Here is a 20264-nt window from a genome sequence, read left to right as displayed (position 1 = left end):
TGATCAGAACAGAATTCTGGAATTACTTAGATTAAAAAAATAAAAGATTCTCCAAAGCCAGGAACCATGCTGCATGCTTTCATCTTAACATGCTCTAGTACAGGGATCAGCAATCATTGGCACTCCCGCTGTTGGGAAACTACAACTCCCAGCATGCACCAATAGCCAAAGGCTATAAAGGCATTATGGGAATTGTAGTTTTAGTACCGAAGGTTATAGGACTATTGGAAAGGGGTTGTCTAAGTTGTAAATGAGGAGGCAATTGCTCTTTGACAAATACTGTATAGTTCTATGGCTTTTCTACCTTTTTACTTGACCTACAAGGGTCAGATGATTGAAGGCATAGAACCAATTCCCAATGAAAATGTTTACGCCATATGTTGCTTTAGCAGCAGCTAGAGAAGTGTTGCCACTATTGTGCCAGTGTGCCACTAAATACTGTCCTGTTTTCACGTGGGACGGAAATGCTGCAGATTATCCAGCAGTGTTTCACGTCAATTCCTAGAAGTGCTACGTGCAGATTTTGCTGCGGATTTCACACCTTCTACATTGAAAAAGGTGAAACATTCAGAACAGAATGAGCGTTCTGCGGTTTTGAAAATCGGCAGAATTCTGATTTCTGTCCGGAAAATGTTCTGCAGCGTCTGGATGAGATTTGTTCAAATCTTTTCCACATGGCTGGGACTGTAATCCGCTGCGGATTTCCCGAGTGAAAATTTCGCACAGAAAATTTGCAGCATTTCCATCCCGTGTGAATCCAGCCTAAAGCCTGGTTTACACGAGCGTGTGCGTTTTGCGCACGCAAAAAACACGGCGTTTTGCGCGCGCAAAAGGCACTTAACAGCTCCGTGTGGCCTCAGCATATGATGGCCACATCATTATGACATTCCGTTTGGATGTTTGTAAACAGAAAAGCACGTGGCGCTTTTCTGTTTACATTCAGAGTTTGACAGCTGTTGCGCGAATTACGCTGTTCGCACGGAAGTGCTTCCGTGCCACCTGCGTGATTTTCACGCACCCATTGACTTCAATGGGTGCGTGATGCGCGAACCGCGCACAAATATAGGACATGTCGTGAGTTTTTTTCAGTGGACTCACGCTGAGCAAAACTCACGTGAAAAGCACGCGCGTCGCACGGACGTATATCAAGCTCGTGTAAACGAGGCCTTAGGCTGTACAATATATCCAAATATATTTAGCTGTTTGAATTTTATCCATTTTAGAAGTAATATCTTTTATCTTGAAATTTAGATGACTTTAAATGGTTCCATCTGCTTCCAGGAGTATCTTGTGTTGCATTCCTTGGAAATAATACCTGAAATAGCAAGATTTTTAGTTCCAGAGTTGTAGCCACAGTCAGTAGGTCAATAGACCGGCTCATATATAGTGGTATATATTCATTATCGGATTATACTGAAGGTCTCCGCTTTGAGACCACATGAAAGTGCAGGCCAACTCAGCAGAACAAATGAGACAACGTGCTCCGAAGAAACGTTTGTTTGTATTGTTCAGCTGTGAAAATAAAGGAAGCTTTGTACGTAGCCTACTACCAAGGTACTTTAGTCTGCTTTGAAACCGTATATCCTATTGTAAGACGCAGCCTTGTGCGGTGGACAGCAGAGCATTATATGCAGCTTTTGAACCCAAATCACTATGGGAGGACCGTTTTCTAGGATTGACACACGGAACTAACACATTTCTTCACTGTGCTCAGGTGTCCAGGTTTCAAGTAACTACCATCTGACCAAGGTCAATGGTCAGCCACACCGAACTAATCAGCTGTCAGCCGGCATATAAAGGTTTAGTCTCTGCGACTTGTGCAACCAGAAAATATACTGGCGAGAAATTAAATTAAAGGTTACTTAAAAATATCAGTTATACAACAAGGAGCATTTCCACCTTGAAAAATACTTAACATAGAATAATTGTGGGGTAAAAACCACCAATCGCGCCATCACTGTGCCGGCAGAGGTTATTATTCTTTCCACTTTATTTCGCTACTGGAGGGGGGGTAACGGCTCTAATACACCACCACAGCCCCACTCTAATAGTCGAGATCAGGGAAAAATCTGATCTCTACTATGTAACCAATTTATGACATGATCAACACAGCATACACGTGTAGAAGACAAGGTAAATACCCCTTTGATCGCATCACAGGGAATCCCTGTGACACAAACGTAGCCCATATATTGCATAGGCAGACAGTCCAGGATCTGGCCATGTACCCTCTTAGATATAAAAGTACTGTAAAAAAAATAATTAATATTCAATGTAAAAACATTTGTTTGTATGTTTTTTTTAGCTAATATTTTGGGTGGCTTCATACGCAGCATTTTTAGGAAAAATGCCATGTTTTTCCCGAATAGACCTTCATAGGCTTTTTTTTTCCCTTAAAAATCTCAAAAAATTGCATCTGTCAATATGTGATGCATTTTTTATGGCTTTTTATTGTGGCATTCGTACAGAATATGTCAAATGTTGTAAAGAGACATCTTTGCATTACATACATTGCAATGTGAAAAACGGCACATAAAAAAGCGCACTATATAGAAAGAAAACCCCATGTAAACCGCCGTTCGTTTTTTAGATGTATACTTTTGACCAAAAAAAGCCACACAAAAAGTGTGTGTGAAGGAAACCTTATTAAACTCCCAAGACACAACAAAATATACACAAATGTAATTTTTCATGATTGGTAAAAAATAAAAATAAACAAAAACTATGGTGGAATTGATTTTGTTCTGCATGTTTCCCAAAATTTTAATTAATATAAATTAATTGCTAATGTAGATGTACCATAAAATGACACCTAAATAAAGCACAAGACATCCCACAAAAAACAAGCCGTCATTAATCTACGCCGAACTCAGCATGTAATGATTGCGGAGGGAAAAAGTAAAAACAAATTCTCCTGGTCCTCCAAATTTAAAATTGGCTTGGTCCTCAAGGTTTAAGGATAGGAGACTGATTTGTGCTGCCAATATATTTTGCTCTTAGAGGATTGAATAGGTGCAAGTGTAGCAAACTCTCAGCTGTGAGAAGTATTAGGTCCGTACAGGTTTTCAGCGTAAGTAAACAAGAATATTTCCTTACAATTTTCAAATGAATGGATCACTGACCGCAAACCGAAATCTTGAAATTGGGAGGTATAACAGTAAGGCCAGATTTACACGAACGAGTGCAAACTGGGACGTGAAAACAGCCATTTTTCACGTCCGAGTTGTACCCGTGCGGATCCCGTTTTCACTGATCCCTCATAGACTTGAGTCTATCGAAGGATCCGTGAAAACGGGATAAAATAGAACATGTTTTTCAACGAACCCTTCGCACGGTTCATTGAAACAACGGCCGTATGAGCGGTCCTATTGAAATACACATGTCCGTGTGGCGGCTGTTGTTTTAACGGCTGTCACACGGACATATACTCCGGTCGTCTGAATTCAGCCTAAGTTATATGATTTTCCTTTGTACAGTGATTAAACGTTATTTATGTAAAATCAGAATTCCCTTCTGGATACATAGAGATCCTGGTTAAGCAATGCAGTATCTATGACTACAATCTATGGGGGCCTCCTGGAATAGCTTTTAAAGGCTGCCCCTTTCTTAAAAAATTATTGTTTCCCAGAATTTCTGTTTACAGATTCATATACATTATGGTCACCAAAATCCTACAGCAATTAAAATGTAACCTTTTCTGTCATGGGTATCACTCTTTATAAAAAAAAATTCCGATGAGTTATATAGTCCCTTCTCTGCTACGGAGAAACACGTCATCAGAATACTTGGCATTTTCCAGATCAATGCTCGGAGCATTACAGTAAAATCTATTGATTAAAGCAGGAGGTATAATGTTGGTCATTTAGAACGGGAGTGAGGCAATGCTGGGGAATAATTTATCCTCTGACTTCACATTAACCTTTTATTGACTCTCTTGCAGGCTTATAATTAACACTCACTTTAGCTAAAGTAGTTTTCTCCCCCTAATAATGTGACCAAGATCTGGGGATGTAGATGACGTCCAATACTGTCTGTGGAGCAGCACTGTATTTGTTCTGCGGAGCTGCATTGATTTTGATGAAAATTTTTGCAATTTCATTTTTTCTATAAAATGTGAAAGCATATTATACAGAGGCAGAGGGAGGTTTTTTCTTTCTGATTCATACCGATTGTGACATTCTTGATTAGGTTTATGTTTGTTTCCATGGGAGAATGTCTTCATAGTAGCGGAGGCACCATACGGTGGCACACAGAGGCGCCTGCAGTTCTGTAGTACTCCTTACAGGCTCTATGCACACGACTCTGCTTTTTCCCATCCGCTGACAGCAAGCTGAGGTCTTCAGAATATAGATGAATTGAAACACTAAGTATTTTAGAAAGTTCTGTTACTTTTTTATTATGCAGAGATTAGGTATTATTTACATAAAACGTTCTTACTAATAGATCATGCTGACAAAATTACATTTTTGCTATTCGTTTCTGAGAAGCTAAAACAGGACGGACAAACAATATGGCTGCACTTCCTGTTGTAACTTTTTAATAAAATAGTCACTGTAACTGTAGAAAAAAAATGCTAATGTCTATGTCAGTAAATAAATTGTAAAAAAAAGCTCCTCTAACTCCTGACTTTCTGATATATGTCCAATTATACATTTTGGGTGGAAATCTTTAAATTGAACTCCATTGGTGACATTGCTTTTGTCAATCCATGTGGCAGTCCACTTTCAGCTAAGTCCCTTTCCTAGTATATGGCTAAGTATATGTGATATACGTAGAGTCCTCTAATGAACACTCAGCAGAACTGGAATAATGTTAAGGTCTGGAAGCAGATTCGGAGTCCAGTGGCTTAAACAATCTAGGAGAAATGGCAAGAGTAGTCATGTAATAGTCCAGGTTCGGTACACAGATAAGCGGAAACAGTTTGTAGCATAAGGCAGAGACGTGGTCAGTATAGAATCCAAGTTCGGTACACAAATAATCGGCAACAGTTTGTAGCTTAAGTCAGAGACGTGGTCAGAAAACAACCAATGTTTGGTCGACAAATAAGCAGCAGCTGTTTGTAGAATAAGGCAGCAGTTAACTAGAATAGAGGCAGGAAGCTCAATAGTCTGGCAATAGTCTTCTACTGTATGGCATATGTCACAAGTATACGTTTAATGTCATGGGCTTTTCAGTAGGTTTATGTCTGGGCAACATATGCGTTAAACGGATGCCGTTCAGTGGCCTCTGTCACCCATAGACTATAATGGTATCTGTTTAATGTATACGTCAGGAACAGGGTCATAAGAGTTACGTTTCATGTAAACCATTGAACGCTATGGTGATAGTTGACACTATTAAGGCGTCTATCACGGCCTACATTTAAAGTATATGTTGGGAGCTTTTCCCAGTGTTTACGTTAAACGTAAGCCAAAATACTTTGTGTTTCAATTCACATAATTACATATTACTTATGATGAAAAAAACCATGTCCATTAATTCAACCTTTATCAAATTAATTATACATCATTGCTAAATTTTTTATAGCCCTAAATGCCAATTGTCATTAGATAAGCATCTAGACCTTTTTAGAAGGCTGTCATTTGTATCTGCCATTACTACCTCTTGGGGTAGGGCATTACATAGCTTGACTATAACTGTAAAGAACCTTTTTCTTGATATCTGATAATAAAAAAATGTTTAACATGCATGCTTGGCGGAGCACACACATTATTTGTGGATGGGCAGTAGCCTGACACTTCCACCATGATCAGATTGTGGAAAAACAATACAACATTGGCCATTGCCAAAGGACGTGTTCTGCTGGCGCCATAGAAGTTCTATTAGTGGCAGATTCCCCCAAAAATTTCCAGCTCTATTGACTAGAATAATATCTATAGCTAGCTTATAGGGGTTTTCCGATGTTAAAACTTGTATGTGTTGATGCTTTTAACTTGGGAATGTGAATACATTTGGCTCCGTTTCCCAATGCTGCCGTGGGGCACATGACTGGTGACATCGCTCTCTGCCCGCTGTGTGTATCATCGGTATACCTGTTACGTTGTCTAATTATTTCAAATTGTCTTCCAGGTATACAGCACGTCACTATGTGTATGGGCTGTTATGTTATACAGCCAGTAACGTGCATGCACGGTACATTCTGTACAAGAAAACAGCAGGGACCGCGCATGCACGTTATACAGCGAGTAATGCGTATGCGGGGTCCCTGCTGTTCTCGAGAGAACAGGAGGGACTGCGCATGCACGTGTTACAGCCAGTAACACGCATGCGGGGTCCCTGCTGTTCTCTCAAAAACAGAGGGGACGGAGCATGCGCGTTACTGGCTGTATAACAGAACATGGGTGATGTGTCGTATACCAGGAAGACAATTTGAATAATTAGATCACGTAACAGGTATACGGATGATAAAAACAGCGGGCAGGGTGTGCCGTCACCAGTCATGTGCCCCATGGCTGCATCTGGAAATGGGGCCAATTTGGAAACTGTAAGTACATTACAAATGTATTCCCTTTCCCAAGTTAAAAGCATTAACACATACAAGTTTTAACTCGGAAAACCCCTTTAAGACTCGTGCCTGGCCTTTCCAATTTTTTAACTTAAGAATTGCCAAAAATGCCCAAAACTACATACACTTGTTATACTGAATTCTAAGGCCCCATGCACACGAACGTGCTCTTGCGGACGCAATTCCCCCCAATAATCCACAGCAGAATTGCGGCCCCATTCATTCCTATGGGGTCATGCAAACGACCGTGGTTTCCACGATCCGTGCATGGCCCAGGAGCCTGGACTGCAGAAAGAACGGACATGTCTTATTACAGCCGTGTTCTGAGGTCCAGGCTCGTAGGAAATAATGCATGCGGCCATGTGCACGGCCCGCGGCTGTCAGACCCGAAAATCACGGCCGTGTACATGGCTACGGTCGTATGCATGAGGCCTAAGAAAAAGTGAAACAAGAGGGAGGCCAATTACATCGCAATCCTGTGAAATAGGTGCATTTCAGAACACTTTTAATATGGAATTATATATATATATATATATATACAGTGAAGGAAATAAGTATTTGATCCCTTGCTGATTTTGTAAGTTTGCCCACTGTCAAAGACATGAACAGTCTAGAATTTTTAGGCTAGGTTAATTTTACCAGTGAGAGATAGATTATATAAAAAAAAAAAAAGAAAATCACATTGTCAAAATTATAAATATTTATTTGCATTGTGCACAGAGAAATAAGTATTTGATCCCTTTGGCAAACAAGACGTAATACTTGGTGGCAAAACCCTTGTTGGCAAGCACAGCAGTCAGACGTTTTTTTGTAGTTGATGATGAGGTTTTCACACATGTTAGATGGAATTTTGGCCCACTCCTCTTTGCAGATCATCTGTAAATCATTAAGATTTCGAGGCTGTCACTTGGCAACTCGGATCTTCAGCTCCCTCCATAAGTTTTCGATGGGATTAAGGTCTGGAGACTGGCTAGGCCACTCCATGACCTTAATGTGCTTCTTTTTGAGCCACTCCTTTGTTGCCTTGGCTGTATGTTTCAGGTCATTGTCGTGCTGGAAGACAAAGCCACGAGCCATTTTTAAAGTCCTGGTGGAGGGAAGGAGGTTGTCACTCAGGATTTGACGGTACATGGCTCCATCCATTCTCCCATTGATGCGGTGAAGTAGTCCTGTGCCCTTAGCAGAGAAACACCCCAAAAACATAATGTTTCCACCTCCATGCTTGACAGTGGGGATGGTGTTCTTTGGGTCATAGGCAGCATTTCTCTTCCTCCAAACACGGCGAGTTAAGTTAATGCCAAAGAGCTAAATTTTAGTCTCATCTGACCACAGCACCTTCTCCCAATCACTCTCAGAATCATCCAGATGTTCATTTGCAAACTTCAGACGGGCCTGTACATGTACCTTCTTGAGCAGGGGGACCTTGCGGGCACTGCAGGATTTTAATCCATTACGGCGTAATCTGTTACCAATGGTTTTCTTGGTGACTGTGGTCCCAGCTGCCTTGAGATCATTAACAAGTTCCCCCCGTGTAGTTTTCGGCTGAGCTCTCACCTTCCTCAGGATCAAGGATACCCCACGAGGTGAGATTTTGCATGGAGCCCCAGATTGATGTCGATTGACAGTCATTTTGTATGTCTTCCATTTTCTTACTATTGCACCAACAGTTGTCTCCTTCTCACCCAGCGTCTTACTTATGGTTTTGTAGCCCATTCCAGCCTTGTACAGGTCTATGATCTTGTCCCTGACATCCTTAGAAAGCTCTTTGGTCTTGCCCATGTTGTAGAGGTTAGAGTCAGACTGATTAATTGAGTCTGTGGACAGGAGTCTTTTATACAGGTGACCATGTAAGACAGCTGTCTTTAATGCAGGCACCAAGTTGATTTGGAGCGTGTAACTGGTCTGGAGGAGGCTGAACTCTTAAAGGTTGGTAGGGGATCAAATACTTATTTCTCTGTGCACAATGCAAATAAATATATATAATTTTGACAATGTGATTTTCTTTATTTTTTTTTATATAATCTATCTCTCACTGGTAAAATTTACCTAGCCTAAAAATTCTAGACTGTTCATGTCTTTGACAGTGGGCAAAGTTACAAAATCAGCAAGGGATCAACTACTTATTTCCTTCACTGTATATATATATATATATATATATATATATATATATATATATATATTTAGTATGATGCATTCAATTCTGCTTGAGAAAACATCTTTATTTCACACATTTACTTGTGTATGATGCATTCACTTCCGCTTGAGAGAAGATCTTGACTCTCCACTGGATATCATTAATTACACTTTAGCAAGTAAGTCAGATAGTGGTTAGTGCTAGTGCCTTGTAGTATTGGGCATAATAGATTGGGATAAACCTGTTAGATTGTAAGCTTCATTGGAGGCAGGGACCAATGGGAATAATTATACTCTTGATATAACCCAGTAGAGTATGGCAGTGAAGTATAAATAATGGATAATGAAAATAATCAATAAAGATTAGTAGGTTCCGTCCACAGAATACGTGTAGCACAGGTCGCGATCTCTGTTGTGGGTAACTTTTTTTGCTACTTTTATAATTTGGTATGGAAGATTACTTTAAGCATAGCTTGAAATCGTTTTTGGGCCATAATAAGGCATTTAAATAAATTCATGAGAGATATACAGTTCATCGAATGTGCGATTGGCAGTGAAGAAGTTAAGCGTTTCTCACTCTCCCCAAATCGCTTTACCCTTCACAGTCTTTTAATACAAGTGTTAGAGTATTCAAGCCAGGAGGCCCGTTGCCGGTTACCCACTGCCTGTCCCTTTAATCCCCTTGTTTTAAATAACTCATGAGAAACATTTAAACTCATTACTCTTTCTGCGGGGGCCTTCAGGTCGGCTAATCTTATTATTTATGAAGTGATGTGCTCTGTGATAGTACTTAGTGCATGTTAACAGATGCTATTATCTCAAGCTGAATCGTCAACGTAGCAGATATATGAGAATGTTATACGGTGATTCCACGGCAGGCGTGTTATGTACGACAATGTGAGTGTAGAGGACCACGAGGAGACGATAAAGCACACAATGACATTGGCTCAGGAGGTGCCAGAAGTCATGTTATAAGTCCATTTATAAATCCCAGGGGGAAGATACCATTAAGAACAATTCATTTTTTACATTAAATTAAAGACGCAAAAGGTTTCCTTTGTACCCATGTACTCCGGATTCTGATGTATGTGTTATGTAATGTAGAATGTGTTTTATATCCCTGGAGTAATGAGGCCTGGGGAGATAATGAACAAAACAACTAGAGTAGGATGAAGAGAAGGTCTCAAAATAGAAAGATTTAAAGGGTTTCGTGCATCTCCCGTATGTCCTTCAGAATGGCAGACGTTTAGGGTTATGTCTTCTAGTATTAATGAAGGATTATGTGATAGATGCCACTATAGGATATGGTGTTATGGTTCATGTGGGTGATGAGAATTAGCGATTTATAGAAGAAGCTATGAACATTATGAATCAAATACTATGTGAAATCCATGCCAAATCGGGATGTGCATTGACATCTGTATGGCAAGAAGTGCCCATACTGAATCTGGTCCTAGTTTGTACCATGTAACCACCAGCTTTACAGATAAATTCAAGTACATATTGCAACGCCGCCAGCCTACCGCATTGTGAAAATCCATCATGGCTGGTGAGAGTACCTTTACTGTAAGTTTTAAACACCTATATGAAAGCTGTATGATTGGCTGAATGTGTACTCCAGTCCTAGAAAAGGGACCAGCAGCAATCATCGTGAAATTTTATTCTGAGGCTAATTTTTAAACAGTTTCCCTAGCAGTAATAGCAGGTGGTGGTCTCCGAAATGTCTGCAGTATTTGAAGCTCTGCAGCCATATAATACTTAGGATTGCGTTACAGCTTTTTAACCGGTTCAGGACCGGGCTATTTTGATCCTTCAGGACCAGACACCATTTAGCCCTTTTTAGCACTTGTTAGTTGAAGGGCTCTAACTTTTTTATTTGTTGGGTTAGCGACGTGATTTTTGTGTTTTTTCCGTGGACAATGCAGGTTTCTTTTTTTTTTTTATCATTTTTATACACATCCTTTTTGCTATTTTAGAATTTTTAGGCTTAAAGTTTGAAAATAATAGTAAAAAAATAAGCTTTTCAACTTTTTAGCTATTTTTTTCTGGTAATAACATAGTTTTACCATAAAACAGACTTTTTATTTGTGATCACCATTGTCTACCATAAATTTCAATATATTATAGGTCTATTTTAGGGTAATTGGCTCAGGGCTAGCGTTATGACAATGATTGTTGGGGGTGGGTATTTTATGTGTATTTACTATTAATTTTTTTGCACTTTATTTTACTTTTATATTTTTTTTATTATGGTCTGTCCCTCAAAGATCAGAAAAGAACTTTGGGGGTCTTTTTTTCCCACTGTAACTGGGGCTGCAAAGCAGCTACAGTTGCCGGGGAAATCAGCCCTCTTATAGTGACGATTGTCACTAATAGGGCTGTGCTGAATCTAGTAAGACCCAGCAGCAGTCTGCCACTTACGGGACCCGGTGATCATGTGACCAGTCACATAATTACCGGGAACAATAGAGACAGCGGCGCTGCCACTTCCTCTATTCCTATACACAGCGTTCATTGAGCGCTGTGTAGACGAGATCAGAGAAGACAAAAGCAGCGAAAGCTGCTTCTATCTTCTCCTCAGGGTCCCCGGCAGTCACTGACAGCCGGAGACCCGACATTCAGCTGCCCGATCGCTCGGGCAGAAAGCTAAATCCCACGCCGTAAATAGTCTATGGCACAGGTTTTAGGGACCCTGACTGCTGGCCGTAAATACACAGCCAGCGGTCGGTAACCAGTTAAGGAAGGTTGTTATTTCTTGAAAAGGACAGTATTTAATCTTCTGACTGGCTCATTTGTTTTTTAAACTGTAGAAATGTATACATATATGATTCTACATTATAAGCAGTTTTACAAATCCTATTCCCAACCTTCCCTCCGTCTCTCCCCCACAGGTTACCCTACTCTACATTGAGACTTAGGGCCAATAAAAAGTTCAAGCTCCATATTATTATAAATCTTGTGCAACTATCAGTTCCATCTCCTTCAAAAATTTTCTATACAGATGGGAAAAAATTCTAACCGTTCAATCAACAACTTTTTCAGGATTTTTTTACCGTCTCCTATACTAGGCGGGTGTACTAATATCAATGCATTCATGATAACCTTCTGCCAAGCATATTAAATGGATAATAATTTCTATGATAAGATGCACTGCATGGATAAAACTATTGGAGCACTCCTCTTAATCATTGAATTCAGGTGTTTCAGTCCCATTGCTCCTGGTGTATAAATTCCAGCACCTCGCCATGCAGCTTCCTTTACAAACATTAGTGATAGAATAGGTCGTTCTAAAGAGATCACTGAATTCCAGCGTGGTCCTGTAATAGGATGCCACCATTTCAACAGGTCAGTTCGTGAAATTTCTTTCCACCTAGATATTCCACGATCAACTCTGAGTGGTATTATTCCAAAGTGGAAGCAATTAGGATCCACAGCAACTCAGCCACGAAGTGCAGACCACGTAAAGTAACAGTGCGAGGTTGTCGAATGCTGAGGCGCATAGTGCATAAAAGTCGCCAACACTCTGCTGACTGAATAACTGCAGAGTTACAACATTCCTCTTGCCTTAACATCAGTACAAAAACTGTGCCCCGGGAGCTTCATGACATGGTTTTTTATGGTCAAGCAGCTACATGCAAGTCTTACATCAGCAAGCACAATGCCAAGTGTCGGATGGGGTGGTGTATAGCACTCCGTCACTGGACTCTGGAGCAGTGGAAACGTGTTCTGTGGAGGGATGAATCACGCTTCTCTATCTCGCAGTCTGATGGACGAGTCTGGGTTTTGCGAATGCCAGGAGAACGTTACCTGCCTGACTTCATTGTGCCAACTGTAAAGTTTGGTGGGGGAGGGATAATACTATGGGGTTGTTTTTTAGCGGTTGGCCTAGGCCCATTAATTCCAGTGAAGGGTAATGTTAATGCTTCAGCATACAAAGACATTTTGGACAATTGTATGCTTCCAACTTTGTGGGAACAGTTTGGGGTACAGCCCGTTTTTGTTCCAGCATGACTGTGCCCCAGTGCACAAAGCAAGGTCCATAAAGACCTGGTTCGGTGAGTTCGTTTGGTGTTGAAGAACTTGACTGGCCGCACAGAGTCCTGACCATAACCCCATCCAACAATTTTAGAATGAATTAGAACAGAGATTGTGAGCCAGGCCCTCTCGTCCAACATCACTGCCTGACCTCACAAATGCTGTTTTGGAGGAAAGGGCAAAAATTCCCACAGACACACTCCGAAATTATGCAGAAAGCCTTCCTAGAACAGTGAAAGCTGTTTTAGCTGCAATGGGGGACCAACTCCATGTTATTGCCTATGGATTTAGAATGGGATGTGCTAAAAGCTTGTGTAGGTGTAATGTGTAGGTGTCCCAATACTTTTGTCTATATAGTGTATATCTGGATCATAATGAAATAATAGAATGAGACCCAACAGGTTGGGAATTATGTGGCAGAGAGAGGTCGTGATAAAAATGCCAGGAATATATAATGGTCCATGGGACACTGAAGGATTATTGCAGCAAAGTAGCGAAGGAGCAGGACCATTGCAGCAGGGATGGCATGAACGACCAGGGCTCTTCCCAGTAGTAATATAATATTACAGTCATCTGTTTTACTAACAATTCCCTCTAGCACTGTTACTATTTATACCACATCTTTTTTTTTCTGCGGCAGATGTGCCTATTTACATAAAGATTAATTCTGCTTTTGGATGTTTATTTTATTTTGATCTGGAGAAGCTTGTCCAGAGGAAATTGTCATGTTCTCTTTGAAGTTCATGTCAGCAGTTTATTTTTTTGTTTAACCAATAGTGGGCTAAATATATGAATAGTTGCTAAGGCTGAATGACTAGGATCTAGAAATGATAGTCCTTTCCTGACCATTTGGTTGCCTTTAAAGATTGGTCATGCTTATACATACACTACTACATTAGTTTCCTGAATGTCTCAAGCTCTGTTGCTAACAATGGAAATGGGCATGATGGCTAGAATGTCCTTAAAGGGAATGTGTCGCAAATTAAACCTTTTTTTTTAAGTGTCGTTACTTATTTCTATTATATTTTTTAAGTTTTTTGCTGTATTTATTTATTTTTTCCGTATGGTGGAAAGTATTAAAAATTAAATAATAATTTGACATGTTTTCCAATGTTGGTCACCAGGGGGAGCACTTCCCAGAATTACAGCAAGGTGAATAAGGCAAAGCAACCTGACTCACAGCTGCTGTAAATGTGGGAGGGAACCTCACCTCCCCTCTCACAAGCCAGGTAAAGGTGTCTTCAAATTGCTAAGCAGTGTCTGGCAGCCATATTGGGTGTGATTCTGCAGCTGGAAGAAGTTATAGGACACACCAAAAGGCTAAGTGTATGTTCACACGCTTACTAAACAAAGGGAAAACCGATCCTGATTTTCAGCCATTTTTTAATCAAACTCGCGTTTTTTAACGGCCGTTTTTGGAGCTGTTTTTCTATAAAGTCAATGAAAAACTGCTCCAAAAACGTCCCAAGAAGTGATGTGCACTTCATTTTGGTGGGTGTCTTTTTACGTGCCGTTTTTGGAAAACTACCACGTAAAAAACGCCCTGTCGGAACAGAACGCCGTATTTCCCATTGAAACCAATGGGCAGATGCTTGTAGGCGTTCTGCTTCCGAATTTATCAGCTGAAAACATTGTGTGTGAACATACCCTTAGGGTATGTGCACACACTAAATGCATTTACGTCTGAAATGACGGAGCTGTTTTCAGGAGAAAACAGCTCCGTCATTTCAGACGTAATTGCTCGTACTCGCATTTTGCGAGGCGTCAATTACGGCCGTAATTTGGAGCTGTTCATTGAATTCAATGAAAAACGGCTCAAATTACGTCCCAAGAAGTGTCCTGCACTTCTTTGCCGAGGCTGTTATTTTACGCGCCGTCTTTTGACAGCGACGCGTAAAATTACAGGTCGTCGGCACAGTACGTCGGCAAACCCATTCAAATGAATGGGCAGACGTTTGCCGACGAATTGGAGCCGTCTTTTCAGGCGTAAAACACCTCGTTTACGCCTGAAAATAGGTCGTGTGAACCCAGCCTTAGAAGGATGAAAATGAAGTGAATGACTTTTCAGTTGACCGGTTCACACGCCGTGTATTTGACATGTTTTTTTTTTTGCACATTTTACGTGCAAAAAAAACACATAAAAAACGCTTGATTACACTTGATTTTGCGTGTTTGGGGGATGTGTGTGTGTGTGTGTGTGTTCTCGCCGCTGATTCTTCAAAACAGCTGATAAGCGGCTATGAAGTATCAGCGGCACCCGTGCACACTCCGCTCTGCCACACACACACACACGGGAAAAGTCTTAAAGGGGTCGTCCAGGAAAACATGGAGCCGCACCTGTCCTCAGGTCGTGTGTGGTATTACAGCTCTGTCCTATTCACTTCAATGGAGGTGAACTGCAATACCAGACAAAACCTGAAGACAGGTGCGGCGCTGTGTCTCCAATCTGGACACCCCTTCTGTCCTGAGATGACCCGATGGGGGAGGCGGGTGTCAGAGCCACCCACCGCCATCACCGCAGACAGAACCACACAACTACGGCATGAGGGCAGGGCTTGTCCTGAGTGCACTGTCTCTTGTTATGGACAGAGTTATAGTCACATGAACCCCGTCTGATGAACCGGTAACCTAGGTCCGATCACATGACAGAGGGGGTCACCAAAAACTCTGTGCACCCTCAGCCCGTCCATCCAGCCCTTTCCTGGTTATATCTGCGTCTGGGAAAGCTGGGTGACCACCATTACCCCTCATACTGGAGTGTGTTTAGGGATGTGACTAATGAACCTCTTCACACTCCAGTAGGAGGGGTAATGGTGGTCACCCAGCTTTCCCAGACCCCTGAACGGTAAATTTCTCTAGTTGTCCTGAGACTGTTTGGGGATGTGACTAATGAACCTCTCAGTCTCAGCACAACTAGAGAGATTTATCATTCAGGGGTCTGGGAAAGCTGGGTGACCACCATTACTCCTACTGGAGTGTGTTTGGGGATGTGACTAATGAACCTTTCACACTCCAGTAGGAGGGGTAATGGTGGTCACCCAGCTTTCCCAGACCCCGGAATGATAAATCTCTCTAGTTGTGCTGAGACTGAGAGGTTCATTAGTCACATTTAGTCACATTTTCTGGAAATAAATGTATCGTATACGGACTCAATAGAAAGTCTATGAGCCCGTACTCCAATACATTGACTTTCTGGGAAAAGCCGAACAGAAACTAAGTGGCTGAGCGCTCACACGAGCGCTTCTGCTGCTTCGTTTTAGTGATTGGTGGGGGTCTCAGTACTCGGGCCCCCACCAATCAAAACTTCTGACATGTCACTATGACATGTCAGAAGTTTGTCAAAGTTTAGTTACACTTTAAATTTTTCAAAATCTCGGCTTGTAAACAATCAGTAGGAACCTTCATACTTTACAATTCACAGCTCTGATAATTGTACTGTAACTGTTACAAGCCTTGCACTTGTGTGTCCATCACATGACCAAGCCTGATTTTTATCCGCTGGTAGTAAACTTTGAGGGTTCCTATTGAATGACTGCAGGCAGAGATCTTGAAAACACTGCCGAAATATATATAAAGGAATTGTACACCTTATTATTATACAAAGAACAAAAAAAAATTCTGAAACCATAATATCTCTTAAAAGCAATAACATTTATTTCACCATGAAATCCCTGTTTGTGTTATTTTGTTGCGTTTTTTAGTATGTATGAAATATATGTATCTTTTTCCTAAAAGAGTAGTAGAGGGGACTACAGTGTTATAAATTATGCTTAATGCCCCATGCACGCAAACGTGCTTTTGCGGCCGCAATTCCCCCCCGAAAATCCACGGGAGAATTGCGGCCCCATTCATATAGTTTTCACGGTCCGTGCATGGCTCATTGAAAATAATGGCAGCGTCCATGTGCACGGCCCGCGATTTGCGGGCGGCTCGCGGGTGACACTCTGCTGCCGGCCGACCCGAAAATCACGGCCGTGCATATGGCTACGGTCGTGTGCATGAGGCCTTAGTTGGAAATTTCAGGCCAGAGGAAAAACTAATTGGAAACAATTTGTCTCAATATCACCTATGTTACTATTTTAAAGTGTAAAAATTTGCAACATCAGTATCCAGCATTACTGATAATGTGACTTCTTCAGACTCCCTAAATAGTATTACCGTCTTGCCAACAATGAGCTGGTATAATCTTCTACAAAGACAACAGATGTACAGTAACTGGGCAGTAAGCCAGTGAAGAAGGATGGAAATGGGAAGAAAATGAGAACGCGTTCTATTAAACTAATAGCTTGTCACTATTCCTATTAAAGCAATAATATTAATACTGCTACTTCTCGGATGCCATTGCTTATCCATGTGCTCTCTATGGTTGGCCCTGTTAGGGATAAAATCAAACAATAGAAAACGGATATTGCTTGAGGTCAAGGATATAACTGTACTAGCTCCTCCATTGATTGCAATGCTTTTATTAAATCCTAATTTTAATATTAAAAATCAAAAGATGAATTTACCACAGCTGTAGCTTTTAGAGGCTCAGTTATGGGGTTTTCCAGTCCCATAAAGGCCATCAATATGTGATCGGTCGGGGGCCAATGCCGGTCAGCCGTTTTAAAGGGGCCGCAGCGCTCGTGTGAGCGCTGTCTACCCTACATTTCCACTCTTCGTACTGTGAATAGTCAACACACTTGTAGCGGCGGTGCACACTATTACAGTCTTCTCCCATTCATTTGAAAAGGAGAAAGCTATATTTTTGTGAACTACCACTACAAAGTGTGTCGACGATTCATAGTATGAGCAATGGAAATTAAGGGGAATCGGCACTCATACGAGCGATGCAGCACCTTTAAACAGGAGATCAGTGGGATGCTGGGAGTCGGACCCCGACCGATCACATATTGATGGCCTATCCCGAGTATAGGCCATCAATTTTATTGGCCTGGAAAACTCCTTTAAAGTGGTTCAGTACAGACCATTGTGTACACTGACTCTTCAACATGGAAACCAAGTTAGTCTGGAAAAATAACATTTGGCCCAAACACCATATTTTTCTATGTGTTTACACCAGAACAATCTGCCTCAATGTGCTTGGTGCCTGCTTTGGCTTGTTCATGACATGATCAGCAACTGCTCAGGGTGGAGTCACGAACCACCCACCTGAGTAAAAAAATAACATTATCATCATTATACATAGGCGGAAACGCTTCAAGATTTGTTAAAATCTAAGGCCTCATGTCCACTTCAGTTATTTTCTTCAGGATGCTATCCGTTGTTTTAACTGATATCACACTGACACATTAATTTCAATGGGGCCATGCACACTTCCATTGTTTTAACTGAACCGTGCGGCCGTTCCGTCAAAAATAGGACAGGTCCTACTCCTGCCAGTTTTTGACGGAACAGTCTCGGCCTTTTCATTTCCATTCGTGTGCGGCCCGTGTTTGACGGAACCGTCATTAGCAGCCGTACAATGGACGACAGAAGTGTGCATGCAGTAGGCTTCATGCCCACTTCAGTTATTTTCTTCAGGGTGCTATCCGTGTTTTTAACGGATAGCACACTGACACATTCATTTCTATGTGGCCATGCACAATTACTTTGTTTTAACGGTTTCATGCGTCCGTTCCGTCAAAAGTAGAACATGTCCTACTTTTGTCCGTTGTTCAGTGTCCGTCTCGCCCATTGAAGCCTATGGGTCCGTCAAAACAACGGACGGTACACGGAAGTCATCCGTGTGCCGTCCATTTTTCACGGATCCGTTGCCGAACAGCGGGAGGGCCGTGCCAAAGTTCCCTGTATTCAACACACAGTATGGATTTTAACAGACCGTTCAAAACGGAAGCACCACGTCCGTTTAAAATGTAACGGATGTGGAGAGACAGCGGAAACCACACGGATGTCACAACGGACGTGAAAACGGTGAAGGATGTGTGCATGAGGCCTGACATTGGTGGGTATTTCCTTATGCCAATGACAGGGTGGTTCATAGAGGCAGTGATGTAGAACCGCCCTGTCATCTGTATAAAGAAATTCTGATGGTGTCATGATCCTTGAGATGCAGAGAATGAGAAACCCCTAGATTTCTAAATCTCTTTGTAGGTATAGTTTCCATTAAATATTTTTATACCTAATAAGTGTGTGAAACTTTATGAATATAAGGCATTTGTTTGTTTAGGGATTGTAATAGCTGGGGACATAGCCGTAATGCTTAATGGCCTCAATCAATGGGTGAACGTTAAAGGCTTCCAGGCAGAAAATCTGCTCCCATTAACCCCCTATGGGAACACATTCACTTGCTGCACTCTCATGTGTCAGACAAAATCACAGTCTGCTGCAGTTACTTGATATTGAGCTTCACATAAAAGCCACGGTGAACGTTCCCTTGTATATAAGGAACTACATGAATATCAATTCCCTGGCTTTTTTTCCATCACGGCTTAAAAGATGGAATAATTTGTGTAACTGGTGAGAGCTGCTGCAGGGAAATAACGTGTCCTGCAGCTGCTCTCGCTCGTATTCTCAATAGAATATAGACCTTGCACAATTCAATACATCAGCATGTCTATATTTTGTCGACAGTGTAGATGTCTTCAGGGAATCGCAGTAGTAAATTTATTTTAATTCTGATTCCTATAATCTTGTCTCACAGTAAATTTTATTCTGAAATAAGTAGAATAAAATTTATTTAATTTTTTTACTATATTGAATAATGTGTCTTTTCAGGATATTGCTTATAAAACATATTCTTTGTGTGTGCAGATGATGCTAAGCCTGATCTTGTATTTTTTTTTTCATTTAAGGTGCAGGTGCAGTTTGGTTAAGTCTTTACCTGTCGACCAGAGGCCTCGCTGCTACCCGTATTGGGAAGATGATGACCCGTCCATGCCACTGCCTTTTAATCTCAGTAGAATATTGACAAAATTGGAAAATCTAAGAGCGAAGGACTAAATAGCCGCATCACTAACAACCCAGGATATGACCTCCTGCATTTACTACTCATAATTAAACGCAGTAATGAATATTCTGTATTTAAAATCTGGAAGATCTGTAGTTTATACTCTGGAAAGATAAAGAAATGTGGGGAAAATTATGCAAAAGTACTAGAAAAGCTCTAAACAAACCATTGATATTGCATGACATATACAGAAAATGACGCCGTCCCCTGGAATGTCATCCATAGAATACTGTACAGTATAAAAAGGCTGACATTTATAATATATATATAGTAGAATACCTAATGCAAATATATGGGATTGTATGAATGTATGTCGATCTGCCAACAGCTATCTCAAGAATAGTGCAGCAATGGAAACCTAATGGACAAATGTGATGGAGCCTGATTATGTAGTGATAGGCAAACAAGGGATGTAGAGATGAGCGAACCGGGACAACCGAACCCGGTTTCGGTCCGAACTTCAGGAAAAGTTCGGTTCGCAGCGAATCCGAACTTTACCGGGTTCGGCCGAACCCGTTTTGACCGAACCCGGCTACATTTTGGCGCCTGCCACATGTTACATCTAAAATGGAGGATTACAGAAGATCACCTGACATCAGGCTACCCCATAATGCCTTGCAAACGGCTCTCCCAGCCTATCGG

General features: G+C 41.3%; 1 protein-coding gene across 1 annotated transcript in view; it reads left to right on the top strand.

Moving 5' to 3' along the window:
- Positions 1-20031, top strand: part of FTO (FTO alpha-ketoglutarate dependent dioxygenase) — a 254756-nt gene extending 234725 nt beyond the window's left edge. The window contains exon 9 of the mRNA XM_075837504.1: positions 19468-20031. Coding sequence (XP_075693619.1) covers positions 19468-19615 — 148 coding nt within the window. The 3' untranslated portion in view covers positions 19616-20031. The remainder of the gene's footprint in view (positions 1-19467) is intronic.
- Positions 20032-20264: the final 233 nt, after the last annotated feature.

The sequence above is a fragment of the Rhinoderma darwinii genome, chromosome 9 (assembly GCF_050947455.1).
Source record: "Rhinoderma darwinii isolate aRhiDar2 chromosome 9, aRhiDar2.hap1, whole genome shotgun sequence".
NCBI lineage: Eukaryota > Metazoa > Chordata > Amphibia > Anura > Rhinodermatidae > Rhinoderma > Rhinoderma darwinii.
This window is presented reverse-complemented; position numbering and strand designations above follow the sequence as displayed.